Raw genomic sequence first — 24,185 nt, 5'->3', positions numbered from 1 at the left:
CAGTCATTAGGCAAATCATGTGGTCATTAAGTGATTCTGGCTTCCCCAGTTGGCTTTGTTTCTCAGAAGCTGGCTGGGAAGGTTACGATTATGTGACTGCAAGATGCTGAACCATTGTAAATGGAGCCAGTTGCTAAGTACCCAACTTGCAATCACGGAAACTGGAGGTGAGGCCACAGTCTGAGGCACCATAACTTCAAACGATCATTAAAAACAATAAGTGATGTATAAGTTTATAAATGTTTTTGTAATTGTTTTCTAGAAGTAAGTAAATGTACTAATCGGTGCCATATTTCTATGTTGTTTAGGCCATTTTGTTATTCAAAATGTTGGTCCCCAAAACGATGGTGATAATTCAAAAGTTAAAGTTAAAGTGCGAGTTAATATCCATGGAATCTTCAGTGTGGCTAATGCATCTGTAGTGGAGAAGCAAAATTTGGACAATGAGCCTAATGATATTCCAATGGACACAGAATTGTCATGTCATCAAAGCAAAGATGAACTGGTATGTAAAAACTATAAATAAAATTCTTAATTCTAAATTGTGATATGTATTGTGCTGATTAAATGCAGTGGTTTTTTTTTTTACTTTTAATCTTTGTCATTAAGAATTTTTGTCTTGAAATTCCAGCTTGTTTCAGTAATTTAACTTTTTTCTAAACCTATGAAATTTTTTAATGCTAGTGCTTTCAATATTTTTTCCCATCTCATATAAATTAACTTGCTTTCTATCTTTAACCTTTCTTATATCCCTTGCTTTTATAAACATACTTATTCACTCTTTCTCTGTACTAATAAAGGCTATATCTGACATTGTATTGAGAAATCTCTTACAAAACTATATACAATGCTTAGTTATTTGTAAATATGTCTCCTTAACTTCCATAGAAATTTTAAAATAGTTAATTTAAACAAATTTACAGCACATCTGTTAGAAGCACACCAAAGCAACAGAAAATATTATTGTAACTTGAATATTGCTAATACAAATGTTAGTTATGATGTAGATAAAGAGTTGAAAAGATAATAATGTAGCTATTTTAATTTTTAAGCCTTGGTGTCTCTCAAATATTTGCTAACTATTTTCTGACACCATGAAGAGTATTGACATCTTTCATAAGTGAAGATGCGACCTTTCTACTCTGAGGTTGAAGTGAAATATATAGCATTCAGTAAGCAGAAGATAGCAAAGATAGTCTAAATTTTGAGTTCTTTTTGAGTATACAGTAGGATATAAAAGATGGCAAGTGTAAAGATTTTCTAATAGCTGCATTAGTTATTAAAGTCTTAACATTTTGGGGAGTTTGAAGTAAATAAAACCCTGATTCAAAGCATATAGGACTACTCATAAAGCACATGTTGGCAACCTTGTAAAACAGCAGTGACTTTTCCTGGATCATTCTATTACTGTATCCTTTATGTTTTACGCCCCTATAAAAATATAGATTATTTGGTACTTTACAATTACCGTATTTTCTGGCGTATAAGACGACTTTTTAACACATGAAAATCTTCTCAAAAGTCGGGGGTTGTCTTATACGCCGGGTGTCGTTCTCCTGTAACCAGGCAGACCAGCCCGAAAGACTCTGACCAGCCTTAAATGGCTCTGACGATCCCAGCTTTGCCTGCTAATCAGGCAACTCAGCTGGGATGCCAGAGCCATGTAAAAGGAAAAACTATTCCTTTTACGTGGGTCTGCAAGCTCTGACGATCCCAGCTGAGTTGCCTGCCAATCAGGCAACTCAGCTTGGATCGCCAGAGCCATGTAAAAGAAAAAAAGTTTTCCCCCTCCAGCTTGCTTACCTTAGCTGCTAGTCGCAACGCTTGCCTTGCTTCACTTGCCTGAATCCATTCCATCAGCAAGCAACTCCCTGCCTGCAATCAAGCAGGCAGGAGTTGTGGACTTCAACTCCCAGAATTCCTCAGCCAGCAAAACAAAGCTGGCTGAGGAATTCTGGGAGTTGAAGTCTACAAGTCTTAAAGTTGCCAAGGTTGGAGACCCCTGTTCTATTGGGTAAGTTTTTTTTCCCCTTTGGGAGCTTTAAAAAAAATAGTTAATTGGGGTTTTTTTTAGTTGTTCTTTTTTAGACTTAGCCATTTAAAGTTTAGGAAGTTTTAAATTTAGTTTTCATATAAAAATAAAAATAAAATAAAATAATATTTGTGCAGCTTTCTGAGATTTAGTGTGTTTCTGTAGTGTTTCACTCTAACTACACAAACACACAAAATCTCACAAAGCTGTATGTGGAATTTTATATGTGTAAAGTGTGAAAGTTGTTTTTTTGGGCTTTTGGGGGCTATGTGAGGTTCCTGCTTGTTGCAGGGGCCATTTTGGGTCGAGCACAGCTGCTTTTACATTGTGGGTAAGCCAGTTGATGTTTTTTAATTTTTATTTGGTGTGCATTGGAAAAGGGGTAGTCTTATACGGTGAGTATAGCCCAAACCCTATATTTTAACAGGAAAAGTCGGGGGTCATCTTATACGCCCAGTTGTCTTATACGCCGGAAAATACGGTATAGCAAAAATGCTTCAACTTCAGATGTTAACTAGCAATTGAGCATAATAGTGGTGCCTGTGTACATTAAAAAAATAAACTATTCAAAAATATTGGAATAATTTTTTTACTTAAATCCTAGAAACATAATATATGGCTTGGGGAAGCCTGAGTGGGATAGAGCCCATCAAGTGGCTTTTTGATTCACTGTTGTTGCAATACTGCCTGCAATACTGCATTCTAACCACTGCTTATATTTGTAAGCCACCCAAAGTCACTGAGAGTGAATTGTGGGAGGGGGTGGGGGGCAAGATATAAATTTTCATAAATAAATAATGATCTTCTGCCTCAAGCTTGTGAATTCTTACAGTAATGAGGTGTTAATACTAGGGATTATTTTCAGCTTTCTATTGTTCTGCTTACTGTTTAAGACTTTACATTTCTTTTTCTAAGGTTCTTTTCCAAAAAACTCCATTATTTATAGAACATTTTAAAGTGTTCTTTGTTGTAAATGCAATTACATTTTTTTTGAAGAGGGTTGTTTTACTTTTAATATCTGATTAGTATTGTAATTAGTAATATGATCTCAGTAATGTATAATTAGAATTGTATTATTAAGTAATTAGACTATTTCATAGCCACAATTATTTATCAGTCATGAACACTTCCTTACAGTAACCATGTTGAAGGAACTGAATAATCTTTTATTAGGAAGAAGGCAGTAACAAACTATTCCAAAAGTATTGGTAAAACAACTGCATGGATTTGTCCATGAGATTGCCAGAAGTTATGACTGACTCAAAGGCACATGCATTGCCCTCCCCCCACAAAAAACCCTCAATATTTTTTTCTCTAAAAACCATGGAGGTAGGGGAATAGTGTATCTCAAGAACAAAATCCTTTTGTGAGGGAGATAGGTGGTTTCAAAATGTGATAAATAAATAAAAATAAAAGTTAGTACCATTGCTTTTATTTGTATTTTAAAATAATTAAATAATTTCAAAACTTCTATTTTATAGGCTAAAATGCAGATTGATCAAGATGATGGTAATCAAAAGAGCCAAACAGAACAAAGTCAAACAGATGAGGAAACTGATCATATAGGTACCGAAGGAAAGGTATGCATGAAATTATGATAAAATCAGATTCTAATGTTAGGACTGTCTATCTTTTGATAGTGCTAGGAAATGTTTAAAAAATACTACCGTGTTTCTCTGAAAATAGGACATGTCCCGAAAATAAAGCCAAGGCTGATTTTTGGGGTGGGCATAAATATACACCCTCCCCTGAAAATAAGCCCTAGTGAAGGGGTGGGCATGGCCAGCACAGGAGGCAGCTCTTCCCTTCCCCATCACCTGGAGGTTCATTTCCTTAATTGCTGCCCGCTGATCAGCTGAACCAGCGAGGGCTGTGCAACTTGGCCCAGATCTCCAGAGTACCTCCACAGCTGCCGGCCTCCTCCCCCTTTTCCTTCTGATCTTTCTTTACTTGGGATCGCAGCACAGACACACATTCCCAAAATGCTCCATCCAAAGCCTTCAGCCTTGCAATCCTGGAAGGGCCGTCTGTGCTGTGATCCCAAAGAAAGAATGGTGTGTGTGTGAGAGAGAGAGAAAGAGACATCTGATCCAACCTCGGAGAGTTATCCAGGCTGGCAGAAATGTTCTTTCTATCCCCCCCCCTCTACACAACACACAGAGGTCCCTCACTCACCCACCCACCCCAAACCTCCCAAGGCAGCCACATCCCTTCACTAACCTGCTTTCCACCTCCGTTCTCCACCATCACATGCAGGGCAAGAAAAGTACTGTGGGATTTTTTTTTCTTCATGAAAAGTTGGAAGGTCTGAACTACTGGTTATTTTTTTTACCATAGTCCAACAGACTGCGCACAGGGGACAATGGAGCTGGAAAGCACGTTAGTGAAGGGATGTGGCTACCCTGAGGGAGGAAGGGGGAGGGTTTGCCAAGGGTGGCCTGGCTGAAGGGCCTTTCAGGTAAGCTAATGCGGGGCCTTGGGGCAGCTCCGCAGCCTCTGCCTTGCTTTGTTCTCCACCCACCCACCCACTCCCACCTTGCTTCGATCTTCTTTGCAATGTGCAGCCTCTCGCAGTAAGGAGAATTGCAGGCAATTCTCGTTACTGTGAGAGGCTGCACATTGCTTATGGGCAGTGTGCAGTGTTGCATCTTCTGTAACATTGACAAAGGCAGGCCAGGGATGTGTGGGGAGGGGGCCACCCGGTAGAGCCCTGAAGGCAGAACTGGAGGTAAAGGGCTCCCGGCCTGCACCATATGTGGGCGAGGCTGTGTGGAGATTGTGACATTTCTACAAAGCAGCGACCGGCCAGAAAAGGGCACGTCCTCCCTAAGTGAACAGGCTTGCTGCGGGAGCCTCAGGCCAGGGAGGCAGTGACCGAAAGTGGTGAGGCTCAGGATGGGTTCAGCTCACTGCCGTTTGTACGTGCTTCTTGGCTGGTTTATCTCGAGGGGTGGGGAAGCTGCGTGATTGGAGCGCTTGCGAGAGGGGCGGCCGAAGGGGCGGGTGGGCTAGGGGAAGCGCCGTGCTGGGCCTTTAAGTGGGGCGGGTCTTCAGGAAGGAGAAGGAGGAAGAGGAGGAAGCTGCCACTCCGCCCACCAAGGACAGCCTCCCTTCTCAGAAGAGGAGGATGGAGAGGGCTCAGTGTCCAGCGACCGGGAAAGGCTTGGACTCAGGAAGCTGTGCCCGCCCCAGCCAGCCGTGCGATACAGGCTCAGCCGTCCCTGCACAGCGGGTACTTCCACCCAGTGCTTCGCTCGTGGCAGCCGACAGCCGCTGCCCTCACCACCCGGCATCTTGTCTACCCAATATTCCTGGTTCCCCTCCACCGTTTCTCTTGCTGCTTTTGCAGCCTCAATCGGCTGCAAAAGCAGCCGTGATTCTTGCCGTCTCTTCTCTCACTGGGCATGGCAGGGCTTTCTGCCTCTCACTTCTCCCCCTCTCCACCCCACCTGCCACCCCTAAATTGTGCCCCAAAATAATAAGACCCCCCCCTGAAAATAAGGCCAAGCCTTTATTTTGGGGTTCAAAAAAATATAAGACAGGGTCTTATTTTCAGGCAAACATGGTATGAGAATAGTGTGCCATGCTTTGACACATTGGCATTCTCACTTATAGTCATGTGAAAAAGAAAGTACACTATGAGTTCTATGGTTTTTACATATCAGAACATAGTAAAAATCATCTAGTCCTTATCAGTTCTTAACAGTAAATAGAACCTCAGATGAACAACAATACACATCACACCATGTCATCATTTATTTTATAAAAAGAAAGCCAAACTGGAGAAGTCTTGTGTGAAAAACTAGTAAAGTACATCCTTATTGCTTCCATAAGGATGAAGAGGCTAAGTAGCAGCTTGATCAGCTAAACTTCAGCAAGTGCCCTTGATCAGCTAATCATCAGCAAGTGTGACTGCCTCTATAAAAGCCGAAGTTTTAGGAGTTTTATGGTGTCCGGCATTAAGGTGTGTGTTAACGCAATGCTACAGAGGAAAAACATTAGCAATGATCTTAACAGCACTAATCATTGCTGCCTATCAATCTGGTGCAATGCTCAGAGAAATAAAAAAAGTCCAAGAGTTAATCTCAGACTCTACAGCAGGGGTCCCCAACCTCTTGGCCCATTAGTGGGCCATGAGCTGTTTGCAACCGGGCTGTGGAAATGGCGGGTGAATGTGGTGCATTCCCACATGCGTAAGCAGAGGGAAAGCATGTGCATATGTGCTCTACTTGCATGAGTGGTGGGCACATATGCATGCCACTTGCACAAATGGTGCTATTTGTGCGCGTTTGCCAGCCTCTTGCACGGAATGATCCCCTTCCCCCACCGCTGGTCCACAAAGCCAGAAAAGTTGGGGAACTCTGCTGTACAGGACTCAGTTTGCATATTAAATGTTAAAGTTCATGACAGTACAATTAGAAAAAGACTGAAAAAGTATAGTTTGTTTTGAAGGATTTTCAGGAGAAAGCCTCTTCTCTCTAAAAAGAACATGGCAGCTTGGCTTAGGTTTGCAAAGTTGCATTTGAACAAATCACAAGACTTCTGAAACATTGTCCTTTGGACAGATGAGACTAAAGTGGAGATGTTTGGCCATAATGCACAATGCCAAATTTGGCGAAAACTAAACGCAGTGTATCAGCGCAAACATCTCATACCAATCATCAAGTACAGTGGTGGAGAGGAGATGATTTAGGCTTGTTTATAACCTGGGAACCTTGTAGTCATCGAGTCAACTGAACTCTGTATACCAAAGTATCCTAGAGTCAAATATGAGGCCATCTGTTTACCAGTTAAAGCTTGGCTGACACTGGGTCATGCAACAGAACAATGATCCCAAGCACAACAGCAAATCTACAACTGAATGACTGAAAAAAGAAAAGAATCAAGGAATTGCAATGGCTCAGTCAAAATCCAGACCTCAAGAGAAATGCTGTGGCAGGACCTCAAGAGAGCTGTGCACAAATATCCACAAAGCTTAATGAATTGAAGCAACGAGGTAAAAAAATAATGGGCTAAAATTCCTCCACAACAATGTGAGAAACTGATAAAGTCATACAGAAAACAGTTATTTCAAGTTATTGCTGCTAAAGGCGGTTCTATAAGCTATTGAATCATAAGGTGTATTTAGTTTTTCACAGATGGTTTTTCCATTTGGCTTTCTTTTTGTAATGGTGTAATATGTCATGTATTACTCACCTAAGGTTGTATTTACTAGTTTTGAAAACTGCTAAGGACCAGATGATTTTTACTATGTCCTGATATGTAAAACCATAAAACTCAGAGAGGATATACTTTCCTTCTTCACATGACTGTATGTTAAAAGGGTTTATGTAGAGGTAGGGTGGATGTTTGTCGTGTATAACCCTTGAAGAAACTGATGTGTGGACTGGTCTGACTGCTAGTCTAAAACACTTCAGGGTGAATTTATTTTCAAGCAATGTTGGAAAATAGAATCACACTATTTTTCAAATCTTGTATTTTAAAATTCATAAGAAGTTAAAATGCAGAAATTGCAAGATAGTGGCTATTAAAAATGGCAGCATATTAGGATATTGCTTTATCTGCTAAATTTACATGTATAGTTTTTTTCATCAGATTTCTATCTTTATGTGTAATGGGAACAAATGTTATGATAACTAATTTCTTATTCTGCAGACTGCTTCAGGAGACAAGATTGATGCAAATCAGTCAAGCAAAACAAAGATCAAGAGCATTGATCTACCTATCCATGTTAACTTATATAGACAGGTTGAACAGGATCTTATTAATTGCTACATTGAAAATGAGGTAAGCAACTGCAGAAATCTTGAACCATAGAAGTGAAATAATTACAATTGTATCAGTGCAGAAAAGAAAAAATCGCTCTAATTGTTACTTGTAAATCCAGTAATTTGGGGTGGAAGAATATATTGCAGATGTATTTCAAGAAAAAAATCAACAGTGTTTTAAATTTGTGATTAAGTTATCTGAATTCTTTTATTTGCTGCAGCGGAAGATGATAATGCAAGACATTCTGGAGAAGGAGAAAAATGATGCCAAAAATGCTGTTGAAGAATATGTGTATGATTTGAGAGATAAGCTTTGTGGCCTCTATGAAAAATTCATAACTGAAGATGTAAGAATTCTCATGAATCTATAACATGATGAAGTCCTTTACAATAACATTAGTATTAAAATGGCTGCATCTGTAATAAAGCATTGCAGTGAGTTGGTTCTAGTTATATTTCTAATTATATTGTCAATAACCCTTTAAAATCAGTGGAGAAAATTAATTAAGATAAATTTGAGCTTCCATTGATTATAACTATTTTACTCTATAAATCAGTTCAAATGTTCCTAAACTTTATTAGATTTCCCATAAGTTTACATAAATTTAAATTTCTAACGATCTGTGAATTTTGAGGTGTTTTTCTTCTTTTCCTTTTTGGACTGGGAGGAAGGGAAGATTGTTAAATGTCTCCATTTTATTACTTAACAGCTTCTAACTCCTTCAAGGTTTTCTCCTCACTGACGCATCAAGGCAGATTATGGATGAATTTCTATTAAACTAAAAGTTACACTGAATGCTATTTAAGAAGGAAATGAAAATAAAACTACTGTTTTAATGATTAAATTATATTCATTAAAACAGTAATATACATTCCTGGAGGCCTTCAGGAATGTTGTCTTCCTTACTGCCAGGCATGGACCAGAAGCAAAGATCAAGCCTTCCTTGCTTGTCCTTTAGTAGTATCTTTTCCATTGTATTGGGCCAGAATGATTTATTGAAATGTTCCATTCTAGTAGCAGGAGCATCAGCAGTAATCAAAAGAAGAAAAAGCAGGAGGGAACAAAAAGAAAACAATAATTAATTTTATTTTATGCTCTCTACATGGGGCTCCCCTTGGGGTGCACCCGGAGGCTGCAGTTGGTCCAGAATGCGGCCGCGCGGGGGATTATGGGAGCGATGGGGCGCTCACATATAACACTTCTCCTGCGTGAGCTGCACTGGCTTCCTGTGGTCTTCCGGGTGCGCTTCAAGGTGTTGGTGACCACCTTTAAGGCGCTCCATGGCTTAGGGCCGGGGTATTTGCGAGACCGCCTTCTGCCGCCAATAGCCTCCCACCGACCGGTTCGCTCGCACAGAGAGGGCCTCCTCAGGGTGCCATTGGCCAGGCAGTGCCGGCTGGCGACCCCCAGGGGGAGAGCCTTCTCTGTGGCAGCACCTGCCCTCTGGAATGATCTGCCCCCTGAGATATGCACAATATCAGACCTCCGGACTTTTCGTCGGGCCCTGAAGACACACTTGTTCCATCTAGCTGGGCTGGCTTGATCCCATCCTCTCAGTTTTTTAATCGAATTCAGTTTTAATTGGGCTGTTTTAAATTTGGGCCAAAATTATTTAATTGTTTTTTTAAATGTTTTTAAATTTTATATGCTATGTTTTATTCTGGCTGTACACCGCCCTGAGTCCCGCAGGAGAAGGGCAGTATAGAAATCTAATAAAATAAATAATAAATAAATAAATAAATAAATATTTTATTAGATTTTTATACCGCCCTTCTCCCACTGGACTCAGGGTGCTGGACAGCCAAGAATAAAAACATCACATACAAAATTTATTATTTTTTTTTAAAAAAATTAAATTTTGGCCCAATAAATTTAAAACACTCCAACTAAAATCAATTAACAATTAAAATATCTAAGGGGGGGTGTTAAGCCAGCCCGGCTTGATGAAATAAAAGTTTTAAGGGCACGGCGAAAAGCACGGAGATCTGGGATCCTACGTATCTCCGAGGGGCAGGTCGTTCCAGAGGACAGGTGCTGCCACAGAGAAGGCCCTCCCCCTGGGGGTCACCAGCTGACGTACTGGCCGGTGGGAGGCTATCGGTGCCAGAAGGCAGTCCCGTAAGTACCCAGGCCCTAAGCCATGGAGCGCTTTAAAGGTGGTAACCAGCACCTTGAAGCGCACCCGGAAGACCACCGGAAGCCAGTGCAGCTCGCGCAGGAGAGGCATCACATGGGAGCGCCCCATCGCTCACCTCTACATGAATTACTGGTGGGATAGTGGGCATGATTTCCTTTAGTTACAAGCCTTCATTCTCTTAGTAAATGCTGAACTTTTAAAGAAGAACATATTCATATATGTAGGTGTTTTCAATCCTATACATTAAAATTGTCTTTGCTCATTTAAGCATTCAAACAAAGCTCCTTTATTTATTTATTGTTTATTTATTGGTTCGATTTATATGCTGCCCTTTTCCGGAGACTCAGGGCGGTTTACAATGCATTAAGCAATAGCCTTCATACTTTTGTATATACCTGCTTAGTAGGGTTTTTGCTCCCCCCCCCAAGCGGTGTTCTTTTTTATACAAAGTCAGCTTATTGCCCCCACAAACCGGGTCCTCATTTTACCTACCTCAAAAGGATGGAAGGCTGAGTCAATGCTGAGCCTGGTGAGATTTGAACTTGCAGTAATTGCAGGCAGCTGGTGTTACTTAACAATGCTTTAATCTGCGCCACCAAGGCTCCTTGTTTTAATGTCTGTTTCCATTTTCCATGTTCTTGGTGTTACAATATACCTACAGAAATATAAACATTGATATTACATTTATTAAAATCTCTTTCTGCACACTTTGGCAAGGAAAATAGCATGTATTCCCAATACAGATTTAAATACAGTAAATTCCAGAAGTATTGTCATTATTACGTATAGAATTAAACCAGTTAGATATTTTAATGAGAAAATCTTAAATGGAATTATGGTCTACCTGTGTTGCTGTTAAATTAACCATTAGATTTAGATCTAATGTATATTTATATTACATTTGCCTAACTATTAACATTTACTACAAGGGTTGATGCAGAATGTGTGTAGGAGAGACTTAAAGCTAGACTATGATATTCCTGAAATAACTAAAACCAAGAATCCTCTATTTATACTATATACTTCTAGTAAATATATTATTTTCCTCCAAGTTAACTTTAAAATATTAAATAGCAAGAAGCCCTATCTTTGACATTGCAGTTATAGTTATTTGTTCTTTATGAATGGTGTAGAAATAAGAGCTTACAAAAGATGCTTTGGTTATAATCTTATTACTGTAATTCAGTGTAAGTAGTGAAATATTGTAGAATTATTTTTTCACTAGTTTAAAATGATAAAGGTCAATGGCTTATTATATGCTGTACTATTTTCCCTCTAGGATTCAAGAAAAATAACATTAATGTTAGAGGATGTAGAAATTTGGCTTTATGAAGATGGAGAGGACCAACCAAAACATGTATATGTGGAAAAACTTCAGGAAATGAAAGTAAGCTTTCCATTGTCCCCAAGTGCTTTTTCAAGAGGCAACTGGACTTCCTTTATCTTTGAAGACGTTTTGCTTCTCATCCAAGAAGCTGTTTCAGCTCTGACTAGATGGTGGGGAATGGAAGGATTTATACTCCTTGCAGACAGCTGGTCATTTGCATTCTTTTAGAGAGTTGTTGAGAGTTGTTTTTTTATCTGTGCTGTCAGGGTCACCTGAATAGTGCAAATGGATGTTGAGCCTTCTTGGAACTGTTGAAAGGACTGTGTTGTAGACTGGAGAGAGATATCATATCCCTCCCCCTCTATTGAGAGGCCTGTTCAATTTTGACATAGATGGCCTCTTTGACCCCTCTTTCAAACCAGTGGTCTTCTATCCAAAATGTGGACTTTGGTGTCTTCAAAAGAGTAGCGTTTGTCTTTTAAATGCATGGGTTTGTTCTCCTATGTCGTGCCATGCGTTTATTAAATAGCTGCTTTGTTTCCCCAATGTACAGATCTGCAAATGGCTCACTGCATTGTACTGCATATACTACATTTCTGAGTTTGTGTCTGAGTATTTTATCCTTCAGCTGGACAAGCTTCTACCTTAGTATATTCTTGGGTTTGAAGTGTACACATATGTTGTGTTGGCTGAAGATCCTCCTGAGCTTTTCCGATATTTCTGCAATATATGGAAAGACAACATTGCTTCATTTATTGTTCTCTTCTTTGTCTATTATGGAGCAGCTCCTGTTGGGTCTTTTTTGAAACTTGATGAAAGCTCACTTGGGATAGCCACACATTTTGAGGGCTTCCTTGATGTGTTTTAGTTCTTTTTCTTTCCCATCTTTGCGGTGGGCAGACCTTCAGCTCAGTGGTGCATGGTTCTGATAACTCCCATTTTGTGCTCTAGTGGGTGATAAAAATCAAAATGATCTGTGTGTATGTGTGTGTGTGGGGGGGGGTCTGTAAATTTCAGTGATAAGGTTTCTGTCTTTGTTAATGTGTACTGCACAGCCCAGGAAGTCTAGACTATTTTCCTTAACATCTTCCCGTGTGAATTTGATGTATCTGTTCACAGAGTTGATATGTTTGGTGAACACTTACAATTCCTGTCTTTTGATCTTGATCCATCTATCATCCACATACCTATACCAGTCAGTGGGCAGAATTTTGGTGAAGGACTTTAGGGCTTCTATTTCTACCTCTTCCATGTATAGAAGCTTGGCCACAATGCGGGACATAGGTGAACCCATAGCGCAGCCGTGTTTTTGTCTATAGAAACCTTCACTGTATTTAAAATAGGTAGTGATCAGGCAGAGGTCCAGCACGGCATATATGTGGCCTGGGCTGAGGTTGGCTCTGTCACCTAAGGTGCTGTCTTGTAGCAGTCGTTTCTTCAGTACCGTGATTGCTTCAGTTTATGGAATACAGGTGAAGAGGGAAGTTACATCTTAAGAAACGTTTCCATAGTCTCATCCTGGTCCAGTTTCAGTTTCCAAACCTTTCTGACGAAGTCCTGTAAATTGCTGATGTGATGGGTGGTGTTGCCAACTAGAGGAGCTAATAAGGTGGTTAGATGTTTCACAATATTGTACGTAACATGACAGAGTTGATGCTGCTGACAGTTGGTCTGAGGGGAGTTCCCTCTTTGTGGATTTTGGGGAGTCCATATATGCATGGTGTGGCTTCCCTAGGGTAAAGACGGTAGCACTGTGGCTTGTCAATGGCATTGGCCTTCAGTTGTTGTTGCAAGAAATAAATGACCTTTTTCTTGTAACTGCTGGTGGGATCTCTTCAGAGTTTCATCCTTCCATTCTCTACCATCCAGTCAGCTGAAGAAGCTTCTTGGATGAGAAATGAAATTTCTTCAAAGAAAAACAAGAAAGTCCAGTTGCCTCTTGAAAAAAGCAGCTTTTTCAAGACATGATTTGGTCAATACTCTGTTCATAAAATATGTATGTGAAAGAAAAAATTAATAAAACATGTTTAAAAAAGAAAGAAAGAAAAAGCACCTTTGGAACAACTATGACCTTGATGACTGAGAATCTCCATAGACATTAAGCTTTCCATTGCTAGAAATAAAGGGCCTGAATTTGTTCTCTGTAGTGTCCTTAATTGTAATCTCTATTTATATTTCTAGAAACTTGATACTGTACTTTTTAAGTTACTGGAATATCAGAGACTGCAAGATTTTATTTGTGTAAATATATATTCATATAAATTAGATGGAATTGCAGTGGATTATCTGACTTCTGTCTTGAGAACTGCTACCAGACTTTCCTGTTGATTTCCCTGACTAAAATGAGTTTTTTATCTGTTATTCTTCTTTATATCTTTCTCCACATTTTGTTTCTACCATGTGCATCACTTCCTTATGGATTCCTTTGAGTTTTTAAAATATTTCACTTCTGCTTTGAAGAATCCCAGCAATTCTAACAACTTTTAAAAATTTTCCCCTTTTTATCCCATTCACCCTTCCTTTGTATATTTGTTTGCCATTTGGTTTTCGTTCAGTTTCACTATATGAAACTACCACCTCAATATATTTCTTCAATTCTAATCACTCACATTTGAACTCAATCCACATTAATTATCAAGCCTCTATCCTTATCATAGCACAAACATTTTGAAGTTACTTGCATTTCCATGTATCAAAGAGTAAAAAAACATGATGTTATACAACAGTCATTTTTTCTTCCAACAAAGATTAATTTCTCAAAACAAACCCATAGTTTTGCAGACTGCACTTGTATAGGGAACAGTAACAGTTCTTCCAATCATTCGGTTCTTCACACAGGTTTAAGCAGGTCATATAGCCATTCAATAAGCTTAGCATATTGCTATGTCATTTGTTCAATTACATCATCAAAATTGTAACCTTAACATTTTCAGCATTCCAATGGAGAGAGAGAGAGAGACTGATTTATCAATTCACTCCTATATTATAAACAAGATATTGTAAAATATCAGGGAATCTCTGTCATTTACACATTGCTGCATTCGTTAATTAGTATAAAATATCTTTTACAAAACATCACACATTTATGACTGTCATTCCTTGACATCTGGAATAATACCACTTTTCTATTTTTTTAATTATTTTTGACACACACACATACGCATGCACACACGCACACACACACACACAGACACTCATGCTCAACCCAGTCACAGTTCCTTATAAAGTCAAATTCCAAAGCTTTGGTACATAATTCAAGTTTACATTAACATGTAAAGTATTAAAGATATTTTAAATAGTAAAATTTCCCCATAAATCTAATCACAGTTCCAAAAAGATGTCAAATGATTTTATGACTACATCATATGGATAGGGGTCAATTTTTTAATACCTCCAGCACAAAAAAAATGATGTCCATCCTTTCAAATACATTCTTCAAAGAGTTCTGTACACCCTAAATACATTTTTGATGGATCAATCTTAATCTCAAACCTACAGATACAATTTCAATGTTCTAAGAACATGAAGCCACTGATGTGACTTTATTAGAAATTCCAGTTCTATAGACAATGTTTAAAATAGAGATGTCTACTTTAAAAATAGTGAGCTTTTGACAGATGTTATAGGTTTTATTCTGTCTTGGTTCCATCAAGTAAATTATTTTTGAGGAAGCCAAAGCTTTGGCTTCCTCAAAAATACTTTACTTGATGGATCCATTATCATGATCCCACCTTACAGTCTGCTTGAGCATTAGATTTCTTGCCAAGCCTCAGATACTTTTTAGATCTTTTATTGTGTTCATTTCATTTGTATCCTGCCTTTCTACCAGCGGATTGGAATGGCAGCTATTCCAAACTATAGTCGATAGTGGAAAATGTAAGAAAAAAGCATTGGATTTCCTATTTTAAGCAAGGAACTCAACTACCTATTCTAGAATTCCCACACAATTAAGATATAGGCTTGTTGGCTGTCATATGTGATCTATTTCCTTGGTTTCTTTCATATGGTGATTAGTCATTTATAAGTAGTTCTGATCAATTATTAAAAAGATTTTATCTTCATGTATATTTTTTCTACATTTTAATGAGTACTTCTACAATATATTTCCTCTATTTCTAGAAATTTGGTGGCCCTATTCATGATAGATATAAGGAATACGAAGAAAGACCAAAAGCTTTATTTGATTTAGAAAATAAACTCCAGACGCTTATGAAAGCTCTAGAAGAATACGAAAAAAAGGTAGGGCAGTATATGTGTTTTTAATAATAATTATTCATAAATAATTACATTATATGGACACTTTCAAAAAATGTATATAAAATTGAAATCTAATTTTCAAAATTAGATATATAAGATAATTTGGGCTTATGATACCAATACTCCAGCTCCACTTGGAACAGGAATTTCTAAAGCCAAAGGCTGTAATAAATAAGGCTGTATTTTCAAATTCCTTTAAATTTATAATTATCTTTAACCAAATGTTTTTGTTCAAGTAACAAATCATTATGAAATCAACTCTTGTATAATCCATTATGGGATAAACCTATTGTTTATTATTTGTTGAATATTTTTAAATATTTTCTCTGTAGGATAAAAAATATGATCACATTGATCCTGTTGATATGGAAAAGGTTGAAAAATATGCCAGTGAAGCTATGAACTGGTTGAGCTCAAAGATGCATATACAGCACAGACTGAATTTGACACAGGATCCTATTATTACGGTGGCAGAAATAAAAGCAAAATCTAAGGTAAATTAACTTTGGGATTGAATTATTCTAATGGAAAAATAGGAGGAATTAGCCTAAGAATAGCTTCGTATTTCAAATGATATCAGGACACAAATATATTTTGGCAAAAGAGAACTACAACAAATAGATATTTCTTAAGTTTCCATAGAAATGCATATGGCGTAGGTCAATCTGCTATACCTGTTCATATGTAAGCAAGGTTCTCTACGTGATGAAGTTGTCCTACCTTTTTATATAGGCCTATAGGCCATGAATGTATCTTATTCTCCTGCCTCCCGTTTTCCCCCACAACAACCCTATGAGGTGGGTTAGGCTGAGAGACTGCTCCAAATTATCCAGCTGGCTTGCATGCCTAAGGGAGGCCTAGAACTTACACTATCCTGATTTGTAGGCCAGCATTTTAACCGCTATCCCTCTCAAGTGTTAAATTCAGATGTTAGCATATACCAAGTATATTTAAATCAGGAGAATATGGTTTGATCCATGAGTTTTTTTATTCCATTGATGAAGAGGTTTCTATTATTAATCTATTAAAGCTAAAATTATTCATCTATGTGCTTTTGCTGCTGGAAGAAAAAACAGTAAAAAATCCCTCTATTTTCAAAATTTAAAAACATGTAAGGAAGTTTATTAGAGACTACTTATGTTGACTTGTATGCTATCGTGTTGTTTAATATTTAATTATGGGCAATTTTATAAATTTATTGCTAAGCTTATTTCTTGTATTTTACATTGTAATAAATTTCATAGCCCATTGTGTTATTTGCATGGTAATTATAATTATTTTTTCCTAATAGGAACTGGACAATTTATGTAATCCAATTATTTACAAACCTAAGTCCAAAGCAGAACCACTGTCTAAAGATCAAGGAAAATCTAATAGTGAACAAAACAGGCCAATGAATGGACAAAGCAGCTCTGATACTAAATTAGACGATAATTGCCAGCAGCCTAAATCATCTGAAGAAATGGACATGGACTAAGTTTTACAATTCTTTGAGTTCATTAAAAACAGTGCAAGTAATCAGAGGGTCCTTTTTTTCTTAATTCACACTACATATGTTCAGTTATTTAAAAAACTTTCTGTCCTTTATTCTTTTCATTAGGTTTGAAAGTGTTTTTCTATTGAGTACATTCTCATTGTTCATTCCATTAAGCTTATTGTGAAGCTTTAGTTGAATATAGATTGTAATCAGTTTAAGCTTTTATGATATATTTTATATCAAAGAGGCAGAATTGATACATAAATGACAACAATCTACCTTATTCAAAGCTTTTATTGTAAGCCACTGCTCCTTTATTTATGAAAGACCACTGTATTGCACTTTCGATGCTGAAGTGTAGATTTTTGCATCTTCATTTTAGAAAATATTCAGTTTGACATGGCTTGAACATTGCCACAAGAAGCACTGACCTTTTTTTTAATTGTTGTATTGTTCTAATATAAATATTAAAATAGAGATTAGTTGGCAAACTAGTTCAGCTTGTTGATGTAACACAAAAACCTGTAAGAATTTTGTTGATCAATATCCAAAGCTTGAAAGGACCTTACACCAGCAGCATTCTTTGTCAGCAAACTAGTAACAAGATTTAAAATAAAACTTGTGGTCTCCGTGTTCACACGGTCCTGTATCATATTTTGTGTTGATGCTGAGATGCTCTTAAAGCTGTAATAGTATGGAATTGGAAGACTGTAACGAGACACACATGCTTTCATTTCTCTTAAATACCTCTGACTTAACTGGCTTCGGTTTATTCAGAATGCTGCCTTTGACTGTTTTTACAAAATGCCCTTCTTGGAATTAAACGTAAAAACTACACACATAATATATTGTCATCAATTAATATTACTTACACAGTATTCCTTATTTTTTTTTACTTGGCAAAAATAATATTCTTGGTTAGAGACTGTGCTTACTGAAAGTTCATACTAGTAATCATTTTTGGTAATTGTCCCAAGCATTTGCAGAATATCATTTGATATATCTTTAACAAATAGATAAAACAAGCTACTAACATTTAAGCTTAATATCAGTACAGATGAATCTAAAAAACAATCTTAAAACATGCTAATATCACTTAGCAATTTTTTAATCAAAGTAATCATGTGGAGACTGAGAATCCTTCATTGCTCATTCCAGTTTTTGGCTGAAAAATTATAACATACAATGTATGTATGCTTTTGCAAAAATCTTGTAAATCAGATTTCTGTTCTTTTTATTCCACATATAAATTGATTTGCTAAATTATTAAATTTTAGATTTAACTGAAGAAATCAATTTTCTGCTGCTGCCAAAAAAAAAAGTTTGTTCTTCAGCAACCAGAGACAAATTATTTTGTCCTAAAGAGGAATTACTGGTATATGTTCTTTTTCTGAGTATAGCATGTGTTTTAGTATATCATATTCATATTGGTGGAGTATGGTAGACACTGCTTTCCCATCTGTCCCAATTGATTAAAAGAAGAGTGACACAAAAACATTTGCCAACTACTGTTCAGCCAGCCTATCATGCCAGCCAATCGATTATAACCAAATTGCTTTGGAATATAGCATAAATAACCGAGGATAGTTTACTAAGGAGAACCCACTACATAAAGCATTAAGCACATTTTATATTATTTTGTCTTATATTTCTACTGTTTATGCAATCAATTTTGTACAAGCAGTAATTATAGAAGCCTTTTCACGTATATAGTCTTTACCTATGTAAGCCTGTGGTAAATTTTGAATATATGTTTATGTTATTGTATATTAATTCAGTGTATGGTACAATAACAGGTCTACATTTTATGATTTATTTTAAACCTTCTAGTTTAGGGTATTATGCGTCTATATAATGATTTATTCTTTCCACTATTAGCTATGTTTTAGTTGATGGATTTTTGATGGATCATGAAAGGGAAAGAAGTATGTCATCTTTCTGTTTAAATACTCACTTGACATTAGACTGGAAAATTAATTTAAAGTGCAGTATAAAAATATGTGATGGGATATTAATACAAAAAAGCACAATAGTATATAAAAAGTGTACAGAACATTCTATATTGAAAAAATTGTCCTCTTATGAGCATATATAAGAAAAAGTTGCTCAAATACTAACTTAAAGAGTAAATAAAGGAAAATAAATTCCAAAAAGTTTGCGAAATACAAAAGAATATGTAACCTGTAATGACAAGCTTTTTATGGGATGGAATCCTTTTCATTAGTTGCGTGAAATACTAGCCTTACAAGGATAGATATGACATAAACAGAGACATGTAAAATGAAGTTAAATACCAATGACATGAAAAAGTTGCAGTCTATGGCACTTCCAGTGTAGAAAAAATAGTTGTCCTTACAATAATAGATGTTAATGAAAAATGCTTATGAGCGTAAGGAAATCCTAAAGGAATACTTTGTGCAAGTGCTTCGCAGTTTCATATGGCTTGTTTCCCCACGTTTCGAAAACTGGTTTTCTTGTCTTACACTGTGTTAAACTTAACCAAGGATAAATTTGTTAACTATGATTTATTAAGGGATATTATTCTGAATACACATTCTTAGCCAGGAACAAAACCATCTTGCAAAACCTTATTGGATTCTATCTACTATTACATAAGAATTCCAGGAGATGCTAAACCTGCCAATGATTGGCTAATGTTTCACCTGTGGAATTAATTCTACTCTTTTCTCAATCCTGATATTGGTATATATGAACATGGGCAATTTAGTTTTACAAAAATAGTTTTGATACTACCTGGTTTTATTCCTATGTGACCAGTTGTCTTACAATAGAAAATTGATTAATAAACTTAATTACATTAGCTAATTTTGATCAGCTCCCACTGTTTAGCTATTTAGACATCCCTAACTTCCTCCCATTTCCCCCTTCACATAGTATCAAATTATATTTAATGCCTTGTCTACCTAATTATAGTAATACACTAATTTCTTTCTAAAATAATTTCTTGGAAAATACAATCCATTTTAATAAACTTTTCAAACTATCCTCAAACTAAATTGGACTAAAACTCAAAATATTTTTGTGAAAATATAATGAAGTTTATTGTAGAGAAAGAGAGAAGCATGAATGGCCAGGGCTCCTAGAGGACAATTAGAAACTTGCTTTTTTCTCTCTTATACACAACCAAAACATTATACATGCCTTAAAGGTTCTTCTATTGTCAGACTTAATAAGGAAAAATTTTTCAGAGCAGCTTGGATGGAACTGGGATCTCAGCTGCCATTTGCATATTATGGAGGGTATAAATTTGCTAAATTACAATGGCTAATTAGAAAGAAAACATTTTAATAATTTAAGTCTGAACTACGGAAAGTGAATTCATACTTAGTTTATACCCATTTCATGATGTACTGTTTTTTAAAAGTATGATCTACATGGACATAAGTCTCATGATGGTACTCAACACAGACTTGGGGGAGGGGGAGGCACTTAAACACTCCATTTGAAAGAAACACTTAAGTATTAGCAAGAAGCTGAACTGAACTCACCTGCCATTGTGAAAGTGATTAGTTCAGCAAACTTTTGTATTATGTAGCAAAGTGTCCTCAACTTGCATAAATCTATAGCAGTGTTACAAAATGTTTCCTATATATGTGAACAGATAGACTCTTTCATAGTGACATGCACAAATTGACAAATATGTCAATTGACTTCTAAGTAGCAATACAAATTGCTAGATTGTATGTAATATATTTTTAATAAATATTTAAATTTACTTCTTAAACTTCAACTAATTGTTACATAAGACTTCTTTATTGCTGTTGGTTTCACTGTTCTACAATTATGATTTATTCTCAATTGTATATCTGTGATGGAGTAATATTCTAAAATTTAGGATGACTTGAGTTCTTCATAGGCTAAAAAAAATGTAAACATTTAAAATGTTTTATCCATTATCCACACAATTAGACTTTCTCCTGAAATCTAAGAAGTTATTACAGCATTATCTATATTATTTATTTATTTAGATTTATTTAGATTTATTTATTTATTTATTTATTTTTAAATTTGATTTATATGCTGCCCTTCTCTGAAGACTCAGGGCGGCTTACAATGCGTTAAGCAATATTGCTACCTATCTCACTTTGAGGTGACTCTGGGCAGCTTAACTAACATTAAAAACCAATAAAACCATGAACAATAAAAAATCCATAATAACCGTAAAATTTATTTAGTAACAATAATTTTTAATTATAGTCTGTTAATATACAGTAGAAGAGAAAGAATTTATAAACCTTATATAATCATGAATGTTTTGATCTGAAATATAAAAGGTAATTATTTTAAATGTATATATTTTAAGTCATGATAAAATAAAATAGTAGAGAATAGATCCAAATTAAATTTCAGTTGCCACTCTATGTTGGAAAACCATAAGTTTGAGTATATCTTATTCAAGAACAATGATGAGCTATTTAAATTTTCTTTATAAGCTGTAGAATGTTTCATCACAAAATATTCAACATGCAAGATTCAAATCATACCATTTATCTTGGTAACTTTTATCCTTTATAACAAAATGACAAGAACTTCCAAATCCAATAGAAAACGGTGTAACATGCAATAGCTATGCCATTAAAAATAAAGCACAAATGCAGGTGAAATTATTGCAGAACAGTAATTAATTGCAATGTGTGTGGCAGCATATAGCTAATCTTGAAAGTGAATCAAGATGGCCAGGCAGGACTGACTTAATAGGGCGATCTATAAGGGAATCTAGATCTAATACTTTCCTATGAGTGCTAAGAAAATTGCATGGATCAAGCTGCAAAGTCCTACCCTTATGTAAGAATTTTAGTTTTCTTGCAGTAAGTTCATTACCAACCTAAGTTAACAGTACTTTGACATAAAGAAGTGGGTTTGCTAGCTTTTTATATGTTGAAGCTTGTCCTACTTGTCTTGATAGTTTGTATTTATGATTGGCCTTGGTTGGCTATATTGTTTTATCTTGCATAATTCCTATTTCTTGATTCCCCCCCCCCACACACACCAGAAAATCCTACTCCCCTATGTTGAAATACTGATGATACTACGGTAGTTTCGTAGTGAAATGTTTCCAAAAAGAAATCTAATTGTGACAAACACCAAGATTCCAATATTTCAACTCTGATGTATACCTATGCATTCACTACTACTACAACTTTGTCTTGGCAAGTGTATATACTGCCTATATTATATTATTCTAAAGGCTTCATTGTTAATTGATTCAAAGCTGTTTTACTAGATTAATGGTATTTTTAAAAACTCTTTTAATTGTTGATAGGATTCACACTAAAGCATGCTTCATTTAAAGGTTTATGGCTTATGCTGCAACTCACTGGGTTAACCCATGTCAAGATATGTCACAATAGCCAAATTCACCCACTGTAGTAAGAAAAAAAATCAATTCACAGAATAGTTTAATGTAACATATGATCAATCACAGTAATAGGATATGAATCCTCTATTGAGCCCTGGTGTAATGCAAAGCTTACAGGAAGGCTTCCTAAGAAACGGAGATGAGCACTGCCTGCTAGAGTCGGACAGAACTGGACAGAGAAAACCTTTACCTTCACACTTCTCACATATACAAGCACCACCTTTTTCTTGAACTGGCTCCAAGAACACTTCTGCAGCAACTGCACGTAAGTTACAGAAATCCAGCTATCCTTTATACTGATCACTATCTACTGGTCATTAGGTTGACAATCCTAATTACCTAAGAGGCAATTGGCAAAAAATGAACTGGACCCAGGCACCAGAGTCTTACATGCCTCATCCTCATTCTCTATTGCAAGTGAAAGACGTTTTTTTAGCAATTGGTAATGCTTGAATTTCAGCCAAGAAAATTACTCTTCGCTGTTTTTACAAGGGTTGCACAGAGAACATGTAAGGCCCTCTCCACAGCATAGCTCCTATTCCAGATTCATGTCACAGCCACCCTGTTGTGGCAGCATTATATATACTGACATTTTTCTCCCAACTCCAAGATAGTATAGCAAAGTGGCTGTGTGGATAAGTTCAGAATATGGTATGGCTTAATGTGTTATGCAAAGCCAGCCAATTGTGCCTTTTGTTGAAAAAAACCAGTCAAGCAAACACTGGAATAGCAGGCTATAAGAGCCAGGTTGGAGTCAGACATACCCCTCACATCCTGGACATAAATTGTTTCAACTTCTACCCTCAAAACGAAGTTATAGGGCACTGCACACCAGAACAACTAAACATAAGGACAGTTTTTCCCCCGAATGTCATCACTCTGCTTAACAACTAATTCCCAACTAATTCTCAAATAATTTACTAAGACTATATTACTATTATTCTTCTCTTCCTTTACTAGTATCTATCTTTTCCCACTTATTACTATAACCATGTTGCTTGTATCTTTCAATTTATATTGTTTTTATGTTTCCTAGTACAATTTGATAGCTTATTAGTAACCTTGACTATCAGGAAGTGTTGCATCTTTTTATTCTTGATGAATGTATTTTATTCTCCTTATGTACACTGGGAGCATATACACCAAAGACAATTCCTTGTGTGTCCAATTACACTTGACCAATAAAGAATTCTATATTCCAATTAATAATTGTTGACAAAGCTACAATGTCTGGAAGCCTAAATTCTACAATTTTATCCTTATAGCACACAGCTGAGATAGATTAATCTTAGACTGGTGGGATTAATAGAAAAAGTAAAAATTTCTGGATTAGCATGTTTATATAGTATAGTTCAACGTACCTTGGCTTGACACAAGAAGTTTGTAGACTGAAGATAGGGGGAGCACAGAAATAATGAAAGAAGCCTTCAATGTATGCTTATAAGTTTCCTTCCAGTATTTGGACGGCCCCTGAACGAAATAGTTGAATAGCCACCTAATATATTTTGGCTGCGTTTGCTCAGCACACAAAACCACAAACTCATCACTTTTTAGTCGCAAACAATTCCATTCTCAGCCAACAATTCCATTCTTATCTTATGGTTTAGCGCGTTGGATAAACCTAATAAATTGGGACCACTACGTAAACTAGGAGTAGATGTGTTGTATGAATATAGCCCTTTTATTTGTAACATAATTAGCTCCCCAGGCTATAAAGTCTGCCGCCCCGCTTCAGCAAAAATGATTACCCGCCTCCTGCGCGTGCGCTTTTGTACCTCTTTCTTGACGATCATAAACAGTCCAGGG

General features: G+C 36.5%; 1 protein-coding gene and 1 long non-coding RNA gene across 5 annotated transcripts in view; one reads left to right on the top strand and one right to left on the bottom strand.

Annotated features, from left to right (window-relative positions):
• HSPA4L (heat shock protein family A (Hsp70) member 4 like) overlaps window positions 1-17,040 on the top strand; it is a 32,788-nt gene extending 15,748 nt beyond the window's left edge. The window contains exons 12-19 of the mRNA XM_034442720.3: window positions 309-505; window positions 3,514-3,612; window positions 7,688-7,819; window positions 8,022-8,147; window positions 11,218-11,325; window positions 15,385-15,504; window positions 15,855-16,016; window positions 16,814-17,040. Of these exons, the coding sequence (XP_034298611.1) occupies window positions 309-505; window positions 3,514-3,612; window positions 7,688-7,819; window positions 8,022-8,147; window positions 11,218-11,325; window positions 15,385-15,504; window positions 15,855-16,016; window positions 16,814-16,999 (1,130 nt within the window). The 3' untranslated portion in view covers window positions 17,000-17,040. The remainder of the gene's footprint in view (window positions 1-308; window positions 506-3,513; window positions 3,613-7,687; window positions 7,820-8,021; window positions 8,148-11,217; window positions 11,326-15,384; window positions 15,505-15,854; window positions 16,017-16,813) is intronic.
• LOC117680154 (uncharacterized) overlaps window positions 1-24,176 on the bottom strand; it is an 83,309-nt gene extending 59,133 nt beyond the window's left edge. For all 4 annotated transcript variants that reach the window (XR_015729196.1, XR_009621215.2, XR_009621216.2 and 1 more), the window contains exons 1-2: window positions 23,741-24,176; window positions 10,431-10,593 (exon numbers count right to left, since the gene is read on the bottom strand). This is a non-coding gene — a long non-coding RNA (uncharacterized LOC117680154). The remainder of the gene's footprint in view (window positions 1-10,430; window positions 10,594-23,740) is intronic.
• Window positions 24,177-24,185: the final 9 nt, after the last annotated feature.

Source organism: Pantherophis guttatus, chromosome 8, assembly GCF_059756535.1.
Source record: "Pantherophis guttatus breed Tessera chromosome 8, ASM5975653v1, whole genome shotgun sequence".
Classification (NCBI taxonomy): domain Eukaryota; kingdom Metazoa; phylum Chordata; class Lepidosauria; order Squamata; family Colubridae; genus Pantherophis; species Pantherophis guttatus.
The sequence above is the reverse complement of the archived record's forward strand: the minus strand, read 5'-3'. Positions and strand labels throughout refer to the sequence as shown.